This window comes from Trachinotus anak, unplaced genomic scaffold (assembly GCF_046630095.1).
Source record: "Trachinotus anak isolate AG129_WGS33_773 ecotype Australia unplaced genomic scaffold, CSIRO_AGI_Tana_v1 ptg000019l, whole genome shotgun sequence".
Taxonomy (NCBI): Eukaryota; Metazoa; Chordata; class Actinopteri; order Carangiformes; family Carangidae; genus Trachinotus; species Trachinotus anak.
The window spans coordinates 4520479-4538328 of record NW_027273870.1 but is presented as its reverse complement, the minus strand read 5'-3'; the positions used below and the strand labels follow the sequence as shown (position 1 = coordinate 4538328).

At 42.7% G+C, this 17850-nt stretch overlaps 1 protein-coding gene across 1 annotated transcript in view; it reads left to right on the top strand.

Moving 5' to 3' along the window:
• Window positions 1–17850, top strand: part of LOC139636193 (complement C3-like) — a 40662-nt gene that overhangs the window by 17501 nt on the left and 5311 nt on the right. The window contains exons 25-37 of the mRNA XM_071504024.1: window positions 109–315; window positions 500–575; window positions 750–906; window positions 1042–1137; window positions 2574–2724; window positions 2982–3067; window positions 3259–3336; window positions 3461–3616; window positions 14207–14269; window positions 14641–14722; window positions 17116–17155; window positions 17457–17547; window positions 17667–17756. Of these exons, the coding sequence (XP_071360125.1) occupies window positions 109–315; window positions 500–575; window positions 750–906; window positions 1042–1137; window positions 2574–2724; window positions 2982–3067; window positions 3259–3336; window positions 3461–3616; window positions 14207–14269; window positions 14641–14722; window positions 17116–17155; window positions 17457–17547; window positions 17667–17756 (1373 nt within the window). The remainder of the gene's footprint in view (window positions 1–108; window positions 316–499; window positions 576–749; window positions 907–1041; window positions 1138–2573; window positions 2725–2981; window positions 3068–3258; window positions 3337–3460; window positions 3617–14206; window positions 14270–14640; window positions 14723–17115; window positions 17156–17456; window positions 17548–17666; window positions 17757–17850) is intronic.

Genomic DNA, 17850 nt, shown 5'->3' with positions numbered 1-17850 from the left:
AACAGTTGTTCTTCATGACTGAAATGACCACCACACCAGGTTGAGAGGGACCTTTTCTTTTTTGTTGCTCCCTGTTGATTCTGGAATTTTTCCTGTGTGTCCATACAGGGAGAGAGCAGTTAGGTGAACTGGTGGAGAACGCCATTGGTGGGACATCAATGGGGAGTCTGATCTACCAGCCATCAGGCTGTGGAGAGCAGAACATGATGCACATGACCCTGCCTGTCATTGCAACCACATATTTGGACAAAACCAACCAGTGGGAAACTGTGGGCTTTCAGAAACGAGATGAAGCCCTCAAACACATCAGGACTGGTAGGCTCTCATACGCGCGCACACACGCACACACATGCACACGCACGCACACACACACATAATACCAAAGATACCAAAAGTTTTTGCTTAACTGAGGAGCCAAATTTAACTGCACTCCTCAAATTGGCTTTCAGTGAATGAGATTCAGGAAAGTGAGAAAAAAGTTTATGTGTTTTGTGTCCAGGCTACAACAACGAGCTTTTCTACCGTAAAGATGATGGATCTTTTTGTGTGTTCGAGAGTTATCCCAGCAGCACCTGGTGAATCATCCAACCCTGCATGACTTCTACCCATATTTTGTACAGGAGTATAAATTTTCCTCATTTAACTTCTTAGTAATTGAGAAGTTATTAGTTGTAGTTCATGTACAGGTTATTTAACTAAAGTGAATTGAAATAAAAAACTGTTGTACCCTGTCCTGTACTCTCTCTAAGGCTGACAGCGTACGTTGCCAAGGTGTTTTCCATGGCCCATGATCTGGTGCGGATAGACAGGAAAATAATCTGTGAGGCCGTCCAGTTTGTGATTAACACACAGCGAGACGACGGCATGTTTAGAGACATTGGACAAATCATCATGTCACAGATGATTGTGCGTACACAGAGTAATTGATCAATTCTTCCCCTTGGTGACTATGAATGTGTTTGAACAAACAGCTGTTAAATACTGATGATAGTCATGATAATGACGGTGCTGACGTGTTTGTGTGTGTGTGTGTGTGTGTAGGGTGATGTGCGTGGTAAAGATACAGATGTCTCCATGACGGCCTTCTGCCTCATCACCTTGCAGGAGTCACGCAGACTATGTGAATCCACTATTCCTGTGCGTATCTCACCTACCTTCAGTTTACTTTTCTCTCCCCTCTTTCTTTCTCTCTTTTGTGATTTCTGCCTCTTTTTTCACAGCTGCTCTGCTACCTCCCTAAAAACATGTATGTCCACCATTCAACATGGTCGAAATGACTTCTTGACTCAGTCTCTACAGTAATTAGTGAAATAATACAATCTAGCCAGTCACAGTTTTTCTCAGAACAGGGAATTCCTGCCCATTTTTCCTGTGGCTATTTTCTCGGAAAAAAAGAATCCGAATAAGATTAATTTCTTCTATTTATTTTGTTTCTGTGTTCTTCCTAAAGAACTTACAATGTAAGTGATGGTGGACAAAATCCTTGTTGTGTACAAAAAACCTTTACCTTTGCAGCTTTAGCAGCCTGACTTAAATAAATGAAATGTGTATCTTCCAAAGTTACAGCCTTTTTAGTCCACATTAGACCAGACTATAACTTTGTAAGATACACATTTGATTTGATTGACATTATAAAAGCTTAGATAAACTTTTGAGTAAATTTTTGCACAGAACAAGGACTGTGGATTCTTTCCTCCATTGCTTACACTGAAATCACCTTCGGAAATAACCCTTAAAAGGCCCGAATGAACAGCAAAGATTATCACTTAAAGTAAGCAGATGTTGTAGGGTGACAAAATCTGTGGAAACATCAAAGGCCTGAAATCACCATAGTCCAAATTTGAATGAAGCGAAGTGCAGTTGATTTAAAATAGAAAACACAGATGTGACTGGGCAGTTGCCCATCTGTGTTCTTTATGCTCTGTTTTTCAACAGGGCATAATGCCTGATCTCTGATCTTAATATTCTGTACAGCACAGGCTGCTGCTGTCCACTATCTACCTAGTTTAATCTCATCGTGCAGCTAAACACAGCTAAAGATGGATTGTTGCCTAAATTAGAGAAAACAAGCCAGCAGGTTTTCATGATTAGTTTTTATTTATTGTCTCAGACCATATGATCAGATCTCGAGGCTGATGTTGCTGCTGTTCACTGAACTGTCTGTTCTGTGCTGATGAAGGCTTGTGTCATTCAGATAACTCAGCTACCTGTGAAATCAGCTTCCTGTTTCTAGTTTCTGTGGTTGCCATGGTGACAAGGCATTCCATAGTGGCAAGAAGTTGAACCATCCATGAACAACAATGGCAGTGGCTCATAGCCTTATGTACTCAGCTGCCCTCCATGTCATTGCCATTGCTGCTGGCATTGACTTTACTGTAGACAATGGAGGCCGCCATGCCATCCGCTTACTGTCTGAAATTACCTTTGGTGCCAGAAATTAATTTCACACCTATTTGCAGCTGTTGTCATTTTATATTTCCATGTGAATGCATGATGGCAGATGGTGATTTGAGATACTTTCACTTAGCCCCTTCACGAAGCTATCTGTATGTCTGTCTTTTCCCTCTGTCCAGGGTCTGCAAGGCCGTATAACCAAAGCAGTCACATACCTAGAAGGACGTCTTCAGAGCATCACCAATTCTTATGCTGCTGCAATGGCATCGTATGCCCTGGCCAATGAAAACAGACTCAACCGCCAGATCCTGTCCAAATTTATCTCCCCAGGTTTTGTGACAGAACAATATTCTTAAACATGCTGAGACACAGTGAAGTCTATTGAAAAGCTAATAAGATGTAGACTTTTTACACATCCAAAGATGCAGAGCTTAATGAATATTCTGCTTGCACTCTCTGATTACTGTGTGTGTGTGGATAACATTGCAATGACTGGTTTCTTCTTGCTTTATTGACTTTAAATTTGTAGTTTTGGAAGTTGAAAATCAACAAAGATTGTGAAATATAAAGATGTCTGTCTTCTTCAGATTTAAACCACTGGCCTGTACATGACTCACATCTTTTCACACTTGAGGCAACAGCTTATGCTCTACTGGCCCTGGTCAAGGTCAAGGTAAGCACGTCCCACTTATGTGTATCTGGCCAGCATATCATCATGTGGCAAAAATACAATTCATTAAATTCATAATTCATGCTACCTCAGAGAAAGGATTGATGGTTGATAACAAGAGCCACTTTCCTTTAGAAATATCTAGTGAAGGCCTGTATAGCCCTTTAACTGCCAACTGACCTTCATTTTTAAAGGCCCTTGACGAAGCCAGACCTGTTGTCAGATGGTTTAACCAACAGCAGAAAAGTGGCGGAGGCTATGGATCCACTCAAGTACGAGTCTCTCTCTTTTTCTCTTTCTCACAGTACTAGTTACTGCTAGCAGTAACTTTTAATCTACTGATCAATTCCATGAGTTTTGCTTTCTCCTCCTGATTGTTTTTGTTTCTCCCTCCAGGCTACCATAATGGTATACCAGGCAATAGCTGAGTATTGGACCAAAGCTAATGAACAAGACTACAATGTGGATGTTAACCTTAAGCTTCCAATAAGGTCAAAACCTATTCTGATCAGCTTCAGCAAAGCTAACCACTATGCCACGAAAAGAACTGAGGTGAGAATCCACACACAATGTGCAGAAGCTGGTAAATGCACAGCTCAGCACAACATACAGAGCTCAAATTATAGTGAAACATCCTACAACACAGGGTCCTGTTTTCATGCAGGTGCACAGCTTGGAGTGCAGCTTTGTGCTAGGGGAGTGACATGTCGCTGAGGCACAGCAAGTTTATCCCTTGCCTCTTTTTGTAACTTGCAGTAAAGCAATGGGAGATGTGGCTCAGTAGAGGGTGCCTTGGTCAGTGCAGCAACACACTATCAAATAACAATCTCAATCCAAGACTTGTCCTGGTTTCGTGCTATAAGCTGCCTGCCTGCTTGGAGCAGGTACACTGCACAGTGCACACAGCACATCTGTGTACTGTAATATCTTTGTCACTTGAAATTATGACAGCAAGCAAACATAAGAATGTCTATAAAATCTCACAAAGTACTTTATGTGGTTTTAGTTTTTGTTTCAAATTTATTCTTCAAACAGCTGACATGTAGTCACACAGTAAAAATACTAAAACTATTAATGTATGTATGCTCTTACCAGCACCCGTCATCCACAACAGCAAGCAGCTTTTACTAATGACCTTTCCTTTATACTGGTATATGTCTTTACAGCAGTGGCAAGGCAAGCATTGTTTGCCCAGTTAAAGCTTAAACTAGAAGTGATATCTCTCTTTGCGCCTGACCTCAGAACAACTCTCTGTCCCATAAAGGATCTGATGCCTGTTTGCATTCATCACTGTAACTGCCCTCTGTGGTGGCAGAAGGGAATTGTCTCGGCAAGCTAGCTTGACATCCAACCATTGTATCTGTCATTTCTGTAATTTTCGTGTCCCATTGATGAGGGCTTGAGCTTGGCAAGCGGAGAGGACAGCAGCCTTTTTGGGGGGTTTGCATATGCCAATTGTGGATAATCCTAAGATCTTTACAAGATGACTGTTGCGTCTACTGTTCTGAGACCATGATGATTGTGCAGCCTTATATGCATGCATAGACATGTGTGGAAACCATACTTGTGCATTAAGTGTAGAGAGATAAAGTAATCGAGAAAATTACAGTCATTTATCATCTCTGTGCAAGATCTGCAGTAAGTCTGAGACGATTGAGACAGAGTATTGTTACAGGAGTCAACCAGCTCCTTTCAGGAATAGCTCAGTATGTAGGTTGTATGCATAGTGGGCGAGAAAGGAAGAGAGAGAGAGAGAGAGCGGTGATGCTGGAAACTGATGCTAGCTAGTTAGCAGTATACATGTGAATGTACAGCGCAAACTACAGCTTCAACTCCTCAAGACCCAAGTTCCTGCATCTCCCCTGTGCTTCCCAACTACAGTGTGGACAATGAGCCAGTAAAAGTCACAGCACGACACTGCTGCAGCCATTCCAAGTCAGCTGGCATTCTTTCCATCTGTGCTTTCTAATTGAAGTGATGTACACCGTCAAGCCCTGGCTATGCATTCTAGATTGTAAAATTTTCTGAAACCAGCACAAAACTATTAATAATGACAGAAACCTCTGTGCACTCTTGCACACATCAAACTTGTCAGTTATGATTCAGTATTGTCCACGTTATCCCTTTGGTATAATTCAACTCCATACCCCCATATTGCTGCAAACACAAATCAGTTGTCTTACCATTCTAGTTAGTCAGAACTCTCTTTGTGCGATTGGTGGGTTTTTGTGATGCTAGGCTTACTTGTACCTGGTGTCCGTGATCTCCCTCTGTTAGAGCAGTCTTTTCCCCAATCAAAACTGGTACGACAATCAAAAGAGAAATCACACAGAAAACAACCAGCCTGTGCCATCTGTTAGATGAAGGCGTCATGGTTGGCACAAATTTCATTCTATTGTTTTCCTAAACAAGATAATACGAGAGAAAATACAAAATATAAAATTAAGATACTAAAAACTTCCTACTCCAGGACTAAATCTTAACCTCTGTATCTAAGAGAAACCCTTTCTCCAGAGAGCACTTAAAACCCTCACACCCTATTCACTGGAGTTCATTCAAACACCTCAGAGTATATAAAAACACTTTTAAGCCCACTATGCAACTGGCCATAAGCTGGATATATGAATGTTTTTTGTTTTGTTTTTTATGGTCACAGAGTCTAATCCGTGGTCTCTTCTGGATCTGCCTGCTGTGTGTCTTTTAATGACTGTCTGATGTTTCTCCGGGATCTCCTTGGGGGTTCAGCTGGAGTACACCTACTCCAATGAAACCACGTCTCCCCTTTACCTTGGAGTCTGACAGCATGTGATGTTCTTTCCACCACCTTGTAGGGTCCAGTCCACCTTGGCTCCGACCACTTCCTCTTGATGGCTTTCAGGAGAACCCACTCAGTCACTGGTGGAGTAGTGTCTTTGCCTTCCTCTCGCTCACCGTGAACCTGGGTGGAGAAAGCTGAGACAATAGCCGTTAGTTGTTCATAGTAAGGTTTATAGCTTACTGGGCTTGAATTCCCCACCATCAGGCTGGCTCCTGGCCCTGGGAACTGTTGTCCTGTGAAGAGTTCAAAAGGTGTGAAACCTGTCATGCTGTTCACTGTGCTCCTGATACTCATCAATACCAATGGCAGTGCATCTACCCAATTTAGTTTAGTCTGAGCAACTTTTCTTTTATGTTTCTATTCATTCTTTCCACTTTTCCTTGAGATTGAGGATGATACACTGTTCCAAAGGCATGTTTCAATCCGAGTATCTTTTCTACTTCCCGTAGATCTTTGTTTCTGAAATGTGTGCCATTATCAGATCTGATTCTTCTGGGAAAACCATGAAATGGAATGTATTGATTTATCAAAAATTTGATTACCGATTTTGCATCCTCGTTTTTTGTTGGTACAGCTTCTGGCCAACCGGTGTATGCATCCACCGCCACCAGAAGATACCTGTAAACTCTTTCTCTTTTTACCATGTCAGTATAGTCAATCACTATCTCCTGACCCGGAAGTTTGGGCAACGGAAATTTTCCTTCGTGAGGTTTAACAGTACTTTTTACATTATATACATTGCAGATTGAACACTCTGTCACGTGAGTTTCAATCATTGCTGGCAGATATGGATGCCACCAATGACAGAGGTGTCTTTTCATCTGTCTCTTACCACAGTGTGTTAACCCATGAGCTTCTGTCAATACCGATTTCACCAAACCTGGAGGCCACACTGGACGTCCGTCCGGTGCTCTCCACAGCTCATCTTGTTTCACCGCTCCCCTCTCAACCCATATTGATATATCATAGGGAGAGGCCAGTCTTTGTTCTGCTATTAACATATTTACATTACACTCAGGTAACAAGTCATGAATGGTTTTTTCTGCCTGCATCATCTGGTATTGAGGCTGATACCCTGCTTTCCTTTTGGCTGCCTTGTCCGCTTCCTCATTCCCTCTGGCTACCGGCCTGTTTGACCTATCATGTCCCTTGCATTTTATTACCGCCACTGCTGTTGGTTTCATTAGCGCTTCTGCTAGTTCTTTCATTTCTTTCTCATGCTTGATAGGTGACTGGGTTGATGTCAAAAACCCTGCTCTGATCCATTGGCTGAGCTCAACATGTACTGCTCCTACTACGTAGGCTGAGTCTGTGTAAATGTTCACCTTCCTTCCCTCTGACAGTTCAAGGGCCGTTATCACTGCTCTTAGTTCAGCTAGTTGAGCTGACACTTTCCCTTCCATTTTTTCTGCTCTGACTTCCTCAAACTGTCCTAAGGATGTTTGTTTTACCACGGCAAATGCAGCTTGCAGCCCTTTTGTGGGATGTCTATACCAGCACCCATCAGTATACAGTGTATCGTCTGCATCTGGGATTGGTTTGTGTTGTAAGTCGGGTCTAACCTTTACATCTCGCTCCACTCTTTCCTCACATTGGTGTGGTGTTCCTTCCTCCATGTTGTCAACCATGTTGATGCCTTCATGTGTGTAGGTGATGTGTGCAGCTCCTAGAAGTTTATCCAGCCTAGTCTGCCTTAATGATGTCATCGTGAATGTAGCTGAATTGACATAAGCCACAATGCTGTGTGTTGTTAAAACTGTCAATGCATGTCCCATTACCATGTGTGCTGTTTTTTGTAGTAGTTTAGCTACTCCTGCTGCATGTCTAGTGCATGGTGGATGTCTTGCCTCTGTTGGATCTAGAGTTACACTAGCATACATCAGTACCTGTCTACCCCCCCCTTTTTTCTGGAAAAGCACTCCGTTCGCGGAATGTGCTTTTACAGAAACATCAAGGAAGAATGGTTCTGTGTAATCGGGGACCGCGAGATCAGCAGCTTGAGACATGTCTTGTTTGAGGCTAATGAACGCTTGTTCCGCTGCCACTGTCCAATTTAGATGTGCAGTTAGATTTTTCATACCTTGTTCATTAACTAGGCAGCGCAGAGGAGCTGTGACTTCACAAAATGCTGGAACAAAATGTCTGCTATATCCTGCCAACCCAAGAAATGACAACATTTCCTTCACTGTGGATGGTTTAGAGTGATCAAGAAGTGCAGATCTGTGATTACCAGAAATGGCAGTGCCCTTAGAGGACACCACACGACCTAGAAACGTCACTGACTGCCTGCAGCACTGTAGTTTGGATTTTGAGACTTTAAATCCTATCTCGAACAGTTTCATGAGCAGGGAATGTGTCGCCTCTAGGCAAGAGTCAGGTGATGGTGCAGCTAATAATATGTCATCTACATATTGAATTAGTACCACACCCTGTGGGAGGTGCAGCCCCTCCAGCTGCTGTTTGAGTACCTGGTTAAACAGTCCTGGTGACAAGATGAACCCCTGAGGTACACGGGTATACCTAAGACGGCGTCCTTGGTATGTGAATGAGAAGACATCACGCAGACGGTCAGCTAATGGAAGACAGAAAAATGCGTTAGCCAAATCAATGCATGAAAACCACTGGTGTTGAGGTGTGAGAGTTGACATAGCAGTATACGGACTGGGCACGGGGACCGTTGGCGTCGCTGTGATCTGATTAATGCGTCGCAAATCATGAGCCATGCGGTATTTGCCTGTGTGTTGCTTCTCCACAGGAAGAATTGGAGTGTTCCAAGGTGAGGAAGAGGGTTCAAGAACACCAGCTTGTAACAGCTCTTCAATGGTGTCCTGTATGCCTATATCAGCGTCAGGCTTATGTTTATATTGAGATTGCCAAATTGGTGTGTTGTCAGATAAGTCAAATGTGATTGGATCAATGTGTGAGCAAAAACCTACATCTGTGGGTCCTTGGGACCACAGGGAGTCAGGTAATGTGCTATGCATTACATTAGCCTCTTCATGGTCAGTTTTTTCTCTGCCATGGAACCTCTCAATTTGTCTGTGTTCCAGGGTCACTACATCACGTGTTGCATGTGTTATTTTATATGCAGATTCTGAAGGCGAATACTGAAGGCCAGAAATCTGAGTTGGCATCCAATCTGTGACACCACTCAACCTTTTAGTCATGGGGCCCAAATCTTTAGCTTGATGATCAGCATGAACCATTAAGGTGATATGAGGTATGGCTTCTTCAGCCATCTCATACCATACACTTTGTTCTGGTGTCAGATCAACGACTGCAGCCACACCCTCTGGACCTGCAAAAATACACGGAGAAGTGATTTGCCAATTCTTCCCCTCAATCTCATCATAAAACTCATGTTGGTACATCTCATTACCTTCTCTATCATACAACAGAGTGACATGATAAGGATCAATGGGGGAAGCATAGGGACGCAAAGCCCGCAACCAAGGTCGCCACCGTGTAAACAACGCTACTACACCATTCTGTTTCACATCCTCAGGTTCCAACATACCCCAGTAGATGTCAGCCCACAGAGTTGGCGCTTGTGGAGTCGTGTCAGCTGCCAGCATCATATGTGAAGTCGTATGCAACGATGGAACAGAACAGTTTGTGGTTACGCCATTTGGAAACGTGACTGTGAGCCCCTCCGGACTACACAACACAGAAGCTCCACATTTTATCAAGACGTCCCTACCCATGAGGTTAGCAGGGCATGATGCTGCCTGAACATACTGATGATGAAACACCTGTCCTGCCACCGCCGTGCGGAGAGGTTTCGTGAGTGGCAAAGCTTCTGGTCAACCCGAGAACCCAACAACCTGGACACTGTTAGAAGAAAGTCTAGATTCAGATAGTTTATCAATGATGGTTGAATATCTTGCTCCTGTATCCACAAGAAAAAGCAGTTCTTTGTTATCTACCATCATAGGCATGTAGGGGTCTGCCAACCCCACATGCTCCTGAGCTCTCGGGCCCCGTCAGTACTCATACTCTTCAGAGACCATAGGGTATTGACCCCTAGGTGGTGCAGTCCCTGAGTTTGGTGCTTGATGCATGCGCTGTCCCTGTGGCTGAGATGCTGGACCGCGATTGGGAGGCTGCCATGGCCTTGGCCCCTGCTGGTCTGCTTGTGGGCAGTCTCGAGCCCAATGTCCTGTTTCATGGTATATGTAGCACTGATCTCTCGTATGGTTATACCTTCGGTAACCGCTGCCTCCCCTGCCTCTGCCCCGAGAGACCCCCGCCATGCCCCCTGTGTGATTTCTAAGATGTCTAGGTGGTCTAGGCACCCAATTTGGCGCTGTTTGTTTTGATTTCTTCGAATCATTCACAAGTTTTCTTGCTGCCTCAAGTTGAAGTTTAAGAAGCTGAGTTTGTGCTCCTTCCAGCTCTGCCTTTTCTGCATCAATTCTACTTTTGTGAGCTCTCATATGGTGAAAGAGATGCTTTTCCCATTTTGCACAGTCACATCCTGGGATGTCGGGATTGCTTTCCATAGCTGTCTTGACAGTTTTGGGCATTCCCTCCATCACAGCTTTCCTAAACAGTGTTTTCTGCAGCTCGCTAGAACCCGGATGTTCTCCGGTGGTGCTTGCCCACTGTGCTTTACATCTAATCAGAAAAGCTGGAACATCCTCTCCCTCCTGTATTGAGAACACTAGTGAGTGCACTGTACTGTGTGGAACTGGATATTTTACACGCATTGCTTCGCCTATATCAGTGGCATGTTGCAAAAACGGCGCTTCATCGGCTTCTCCCCCTAGCTTAGTCATCGCCTCTACTTGTTTCACTTCCCATTCACCAACCTGTCTGCCCAGCAGAGCTCTCCAATCTCCCATGGCCAATTGTTGGCCCATGGTCAGCTGACAAAACTTTGCCATCCATTGGCCTCCTCCTTCTGTTGGGAGTGGCATTTTCTCCACCATGCAGTTCATGTCAGTGAATGAGAAGGGTTTATAAACCTGTCCTCTACCCGGCCCACGATTTAACAAAGGAAAATTTCCCTTGGCGGTTGCTCCACTGCGTAAAGGATACAGAGAGCGCGATCTATCTGGAGGCTGTAAAATGCCCGCTGGCACCTCGACCTGCCCACTGAACGAGAGTGAACGATTATTCTGTCCCTCATCTCTGGTTACCGCCTCTCTGTCGATGCATTCTAATTCTGCATCATCTGGCCCTCGTTCATTGTTGTCAGATTGCCCATCACTCATATCCTGTTTGTTAGCTGGATCGTTGCTCAGTCTAACCTGATGTATTGACTGACTTCGGTCCTGTTGGTTGCCAAAAAGCTGCCGCTTTACACTCTGAATGTTTTTTCCCAAATCCGTCTCATGTGCCCCCTCCTGTCTGTGCCCCTCCTGTGCTTGATTTTTAAATCTCTCTATAAGTGTAGCAAATGGAATGGTGGTGCATGGTGTTGATGTGATGGTGTTGGGCAAAGGGTGGCGCGGTGATGATGCTCCGCTGTTAGACTGATGTGCTGCCCCTACACCTGACAGGTTCATGAGTGCTACATGCTCTCTCTCCATATTTTCAGTTCGCTGGTTAGTCTCTTCTACTCTCTTCTTAGCCTGCTCTAGCTCTCTCCTTATTACTTCTAGTTCTGCCTGTACCAACCCATCCATTTCCTCCAACAGTTTATTCTTCTCTTTCTGGCTTATTTCTTCTGTCTGCAAAACTCCCTCTACCTTGACCACTGGCATCTGATAAGGTGGTGATAATGCACTTAAATCAGGATACAACTGTGGGGCTGTTGGTGTTGACAGTACTGCTGCTGATTTAGCCGTGTGCTGCATTCCTTCACCCTTGTGTGTCATTTTTCTCCATGCCTCAGGATACACTGCTGCACAAGCCATGGCCATATTATGAACTCGAGTGCGCCACTTATCTTTCTTTTCTAGCCCTTCTTCCCATTTCCCTTTCTGAAAAGTGCCTGGTGTTTGTTTACTATGCTCCTCAACCTCTCTCTTTGCCTTTTCCTCTGCTGCTACTAGATGAGTTATCACAGCCTCGTTACTCTGATCTGCTGGTACCTGTCCCTCAGTCTGCATCTGCTTCCAAACCTTCTCATATTTTTTCAACATCTTTTCTCTCTCCCCCCTAGAAAACCCACTTGACAGCTGTGCTTTCACCTTACTCCACTGCTCTCCCACTGAACTCGCCATCATATACCGTGGAGGACCTGTCTCCTCACATTCCCGATCAAATTCCCCATCCATTATAATTCTATATAATATAAATAATATTATTATGATATGTTATTGTTATGATATACCTCCCCTTAACAGCCAGTCAGTTTGTATGGAGTACACCCGAGCAACTGACCTGATCAATGAATAGTATGTGCAGCCAGTCAGTGTGTATGGAGTACACCCGAGCCACTGACCCAATCAGTCTGAACTCACTTTTCAGTGAGACGTTTCAGACCGAGACACTGCACACACAATCACTGAGACACTGTTAATATCTACCACCCCGTTTCTCTGAAGTTACAGGGACTGTCCACGCCACACACAATAATGAAAATATCCCACAGCTTGACACAACGTAGCAATATCATACAGCTTGATACAATGCAACAATATCATACAGCACAACACACAGCTTGGTCCCAGACCATCACCCTCTCAGGCCACTACAGGTAACTTCAATATGAAACTTCTTACTGTAGCTGAGAATCACAAACTCATCCCGAAAACGACAAAATAAACACTCTGCGAAGGACTCTCCTTGTCCCCAGCGTCACGTTTGCTTCCCTGGCCTTTTAAACGGGCTACAATTTATGCAGTACTTCAAAACCTACCGCAAGGGCTCCAACCCAAATCAGATTTAGAGAGTCGACTAACCTCTCCTAGGCTACGTCCCTGACGCACCTGAGCCTTGGTCCCTGACCGCTCTTACTTTATCCGGCCTCTCACCGGAAAGGCAATAGCCTCCGGGGGACTCCAACCCTCCGGGACCTGCGCAGGTTCCTGGATTAACCCCGATTCTCTTTTACATTGCTTTACTTGGTTTATACAGACAAAGCAGATAAATGGACAACTTTAAATTTTTTATCATTTCCAATCCAGCAGATCTTTTGATTAAACAGGTGTCTGCTTACCTTTTAGAAGAAGCGGCCGCCGTCATATTGTCCAAGTATCGTAGTTGTCTGTTTTCCTCTTTCCCAGGTTGTCCTAGAATTTGGATCCTGCCTTCATCACGTCGGGGTCACCAAATTGTTGAGTTTACTGCCTTTTCTCATTTCAAGTAAACTCGCGTGTTCGTTTGATGAAGTTAATGCAGGAGACGAATTCCGAATTCTTTTCACTAATTTATTAAACAAGCTTTCACAAAATTAAAAGAGGATCGTTTCAGAGCTCCGGGTCCAAACTATCTTTCCCTGACAACAACATGCAGCTGTGCCAGTTCACGAAGTTTGACACACTAACTTCCCCCTAACCCGGTCTTTTTATTATTGTTACACAAAGAAAGCAAGGAATGTAGGTTGAACTCTTCTTCATTGGCTGTTGCCCGACTGGCCTTCGCCCAGGCGCCTCCTTCGTGGTTATCTGACTCCATTTGACCTCCTTCACTCCTGCCTGGCAACAGCTGATTTTTCTGTGTGAGGAACAGAGAAGAGAAGACAGAGACAGACACAACACTCCCATCCCCTCAGGGCTGTCTCCCCTCTATCAGTTAACTGCGCCCTTGCCTACTTCTATCCTCATCTTCTACCTATGCAGTCTATTCATGGCATGTCCACCCCGCATCTGAAGAACAACCCCTCCACACATCCTTGGCTTCACTATCTGTAACACCCTGCTCCCTTTTGAGACTTCAGCAACTCCCCAACCTATAGTTATCAAAAGCAAGCATCATAACCTTGCAATCCTCACACACACGCAATGCTATTGCACAATGCTAAAAATATTCTTCAAGATTTACAGTCACTGAAAATAGTTCCCACAGTTTCATGAAATGGCAGATCTTTAAAACTTCTCTCTTCAATAATAACTCTCAGGTGTGTCAGTTCCTTTGCAATCCTCTCCTGTTGTCCCCATCAAAAGCACTGGGTCAGGATGAGACTTTACCATACAGTAAATACACCTTAAAGTTAAAACAAGAGCTCGGTAAAGCTGCAGTGCTGGGGCATAATTTTCTCTTGCACATTATACTTGAAATAGTAAAAATATGTAAAATACTAATGCATCTTTTAAGTTGCAATTCCTCTTAATTTCTCTGTACGCTTGCTTCTCCTTAATTATCTGATGAAGTTTCTGTTTTTTCTATGTGTTTGTATGTACATGTGCATACGTTCATCTTTTAAAACTCAACAGATGAGAAGCATAAATGAGGATGTGAAAGTGGTTGCCACGGGAACAGGAGAAATAACGGTGAAAGTGAGCATAACAGTTTTATTCTGAGTTTATCATTGGTACTTAAGGCCTTCAAATTAAAAGTTACATTTTTTTCATTGTTTAAAGTATTGTAACTTGGTATGTAATTGTCATTCTCCCTAATTGAAAATCAATTACTGATTGGTGTCAAAAAACAATGAGTACACAATTTCACATGATAGTAATATAGCTACAAAAACCTGAAAAAATTGACTGCCCATGCTTGTTGCCCCAATAGATCTCTTTTTAGCAATGACGTACATCTTAGCAATTACAAGTAATGTTGTTATTACCAACAGAAATAATAGCCATACCTATGAAATTAAGATCCAAGTTGTAAGAAACTGAAATTTGAAACTTTGTCGATGTGACAGATGGTGTCGCTGTATTATGTTCTGCCTCAAAAAAGGGAAAGCGACTGTCAGAGGTTTAACCTCTCTGTGAAGTTCAATCGAGGTAATTTGCCGCCCTCTTTCTCTCTCTTACTCATAACATGTAGGTATTGTTTCAAGCCTTGCATTTCAAGCTTTTGTCAGTTTCTGCCGTCATTTTTATTCTTTTGTATTGCTTTTTTTCCTGTATGTACTCACTCTCATTGCTTTTAGTCATATTGAGGTATATTGTATGTATTTTCTCTTTAACTTTACTTAATTTCTGTCCTGTTTTTGTTTGGCCTTACCTTCCAGCTTTGTGTTGTTGTCTTGTTGTTATACTGCCTCCTGACCCTCTTGCCTGTTACTGCTTTTGCTTTGTTGTCAAAGCACTAAAAACTTTGTTTTTAAAGGTGCTATATAAGTAAACTCATTCATTCTCATTATCATGCCATGGATTGGATTCCTAAAAAAGATTACAGAAAAATATTAAAGATAAATCTTTGGAAAAAACTTCCAGTAATACCAAGATGAGCATTTGTCTTGAAATATGGACTCATCTACCAATTAAATGCATGTTAATGCAAGTAAGGGGTAATATCGGGCAGGTTGATTGTAATGGATGATGCAAGGGCAAAGAACCACTCGATACACAGCAACCAAACTTGGAGGGTATTATCCCGCTTACTCGCCAACAAACTGTCATATGTAAGCAAATTAAAAATAATCAAATTAATAAGTACTTTTGATCTCGCTTTTGTATTTTAAATATAATAAGATAGATGCATGTCATCAACATCTATCTATATGACTCTGGGTAAAATAAATAAAATAAATACTGACATAATCTGAAACGGCGGAGTCAATCAACTGTGAGGCAGTAATTCTAGTTTTGTACTTGTGTTCTGGGGAGGTCGCATCAAAGCTGGTGATGCCAGCAGAGTGAACAGAAAGCAAAATCTGCTGTCAGGCTGGAACTGGACAGTCCGGAGGCCCTAGCAGAGATGAGGATGGTGGCAGGGCCATTTCAAGTTTTTTGGGGGCCAAGCGCAAAGTGTTGTTTCGATAAAAGTAAGATAAGTAGAGATATAGTAAAAGTAAAGATGGAGGTGCAAATAAACTACGAATAAATTATACACAGTTATCACTATGAAGATTAATTATTAAAATAGACTGTATGAACAATTCTTCATAAATCCCTTTAAAAGTTCATCATTATCATCATCTTCAAAATCTTTTCTTCCAAGATTTTTTAGAAGCAAAATCATCATTGATATGACCATAGAACAGCTGTTGGCCAATGTCATGATTTACACTGAGCCACTGGTGACCTCAGTCCACAACTACATTAGAGAATGCAGTCCCAGCCTCTCCATTGCATCACTGAAAGCTTCAGCATTGTAGATGGCAGCCTGGTCTTGTTAGCCCAGAATTACTGCCCTGAGGTGTTGCCAAAATGGCTGCCAAATGGTGAAACGTGCCTTTACAGATGTAGGTACCGCACAGCTTTAGTACTATGTACTCCCATAGACTATAAATAAAAATGGACATAGCATCCTTGAAGACACCCGTAGGTTTTCAAAGAGCAGATCTGAAGCTCAGAGTGGGCTGCTCTGCCGGGGCCATCTTAGCAGTGTCTTACTCCACCTAATCGAAAAATGGGCAAACAGGTGGGGTACGCATGCAACCGAGACTTCGGTGCATGACCTTTGTGGCAAGCATACTCTCACCCACCTGTCACTTCAAGCAGTCATGCCTTCAATTCTTCAGCACTTTAAGCCTTAACAAAATTCAAATGGGTGAGTTATATAAAACCTCAGCCTCCGTACAGTTGTCATGAAGGGGGAGATTAGCTCTACTCATTGTTTACCAGGCTGTAAACATGTTTATTTCTGCTGTAAAGTTAGACATTTTAACATGGGAGTCTATGGAGATTGACTCGCTTTAAGAGCCAGCCTCAAGTGGCCATTTCAAAGAACCACAGCTTTTAGCACTTTTGTATCTGCTTCATTTTTTCCAGCTTGGTTTCACCTCACGACTTAAATGTAGCTGTCACATGATCAGCCTGTTGTTTATCCGCTGTTGTTCTCATGACAGCTCGGCCAGCTTCTGATGAAGGAGTTAAAGTAAAACTGAAAGCTTTAAACTGCAACAGTAGCTCCACTCTTTCTGTCTCTACCTGTTCTTCTATTTGTCTTTATTTGCTGGATGTCATTTTCTATGTGTCTTGCTTGTATTTGTCTAGTTTGTGTGATGTGTTGTTGTGTTTTCTTTTGTGGTGATTGTCTCTCTTTTTTTTCTCATACATATATATATATATATATATATGTATATATATATATATATATATATAGATATGTGTGTGTGTGTGTGTGTGTGTGTATGTATATATATATATACATATATATATATATATATATATATATATATTTATATAGATGCTCATCTCATGTTTTGCCGAATGTTTTGCCTCTCCAGAGACAGATGAAAAAACATACAGACTGAAAATAGAGGTTAAGTAAGTACAATAATTTGGCTTCATACAGAACATTTTCTAACTAGCCGTCTACCCTCAAAACTCCATTTTCCCCACTGTTTCCTTCTCATTCTTGCATTTCTTTAATGTTGTTTAAATCTTCCCATTAATAATACACGATTCTTGGGGTTATCACACTCTCTGAAATTTTGCCCATTCTTGTCTCAGTGTTACCTTTCCCTTCTCCCCTGAATTCTTTATGAAGGTTATTTAGGCTTTGCTTCCCACCTGCCTGTTTCAGTTTTTTCTGTTATTGTAATTACTCTCTCCATTCTGTGTACAGGTATTTGAACACGGAGCATGATGCAACCATGGCAATTTTGGATGTTGGCTTGTTAAGTGGCTTCAGTGCGAACACAAGAGACCTGGATTTGGTAAGACTTGCACACATGTAGAGTTCAACACTCAGTGTTTATAGTCAGTGGAAAGAGGATGTGTTTTAAAGTTTGGCGAGCTGTCTGACATGTGTTTGTTTGTACGTCTGGGTGTGTAGTTGTCCAAAGGAGCTTCCCGAATCATTGCAAGATATGACATAAACTCACCCGTGTCACACACAGGCTCAGTCATCATCTACCTGGACAAGGTAAGCCACAAGTTTTTCCTGACCTCTTTGTCTCTCTCGTATTCAAATAAGCTTTGACAAGAACATTGAAGTTACATTGTTTTCAATATTGCCA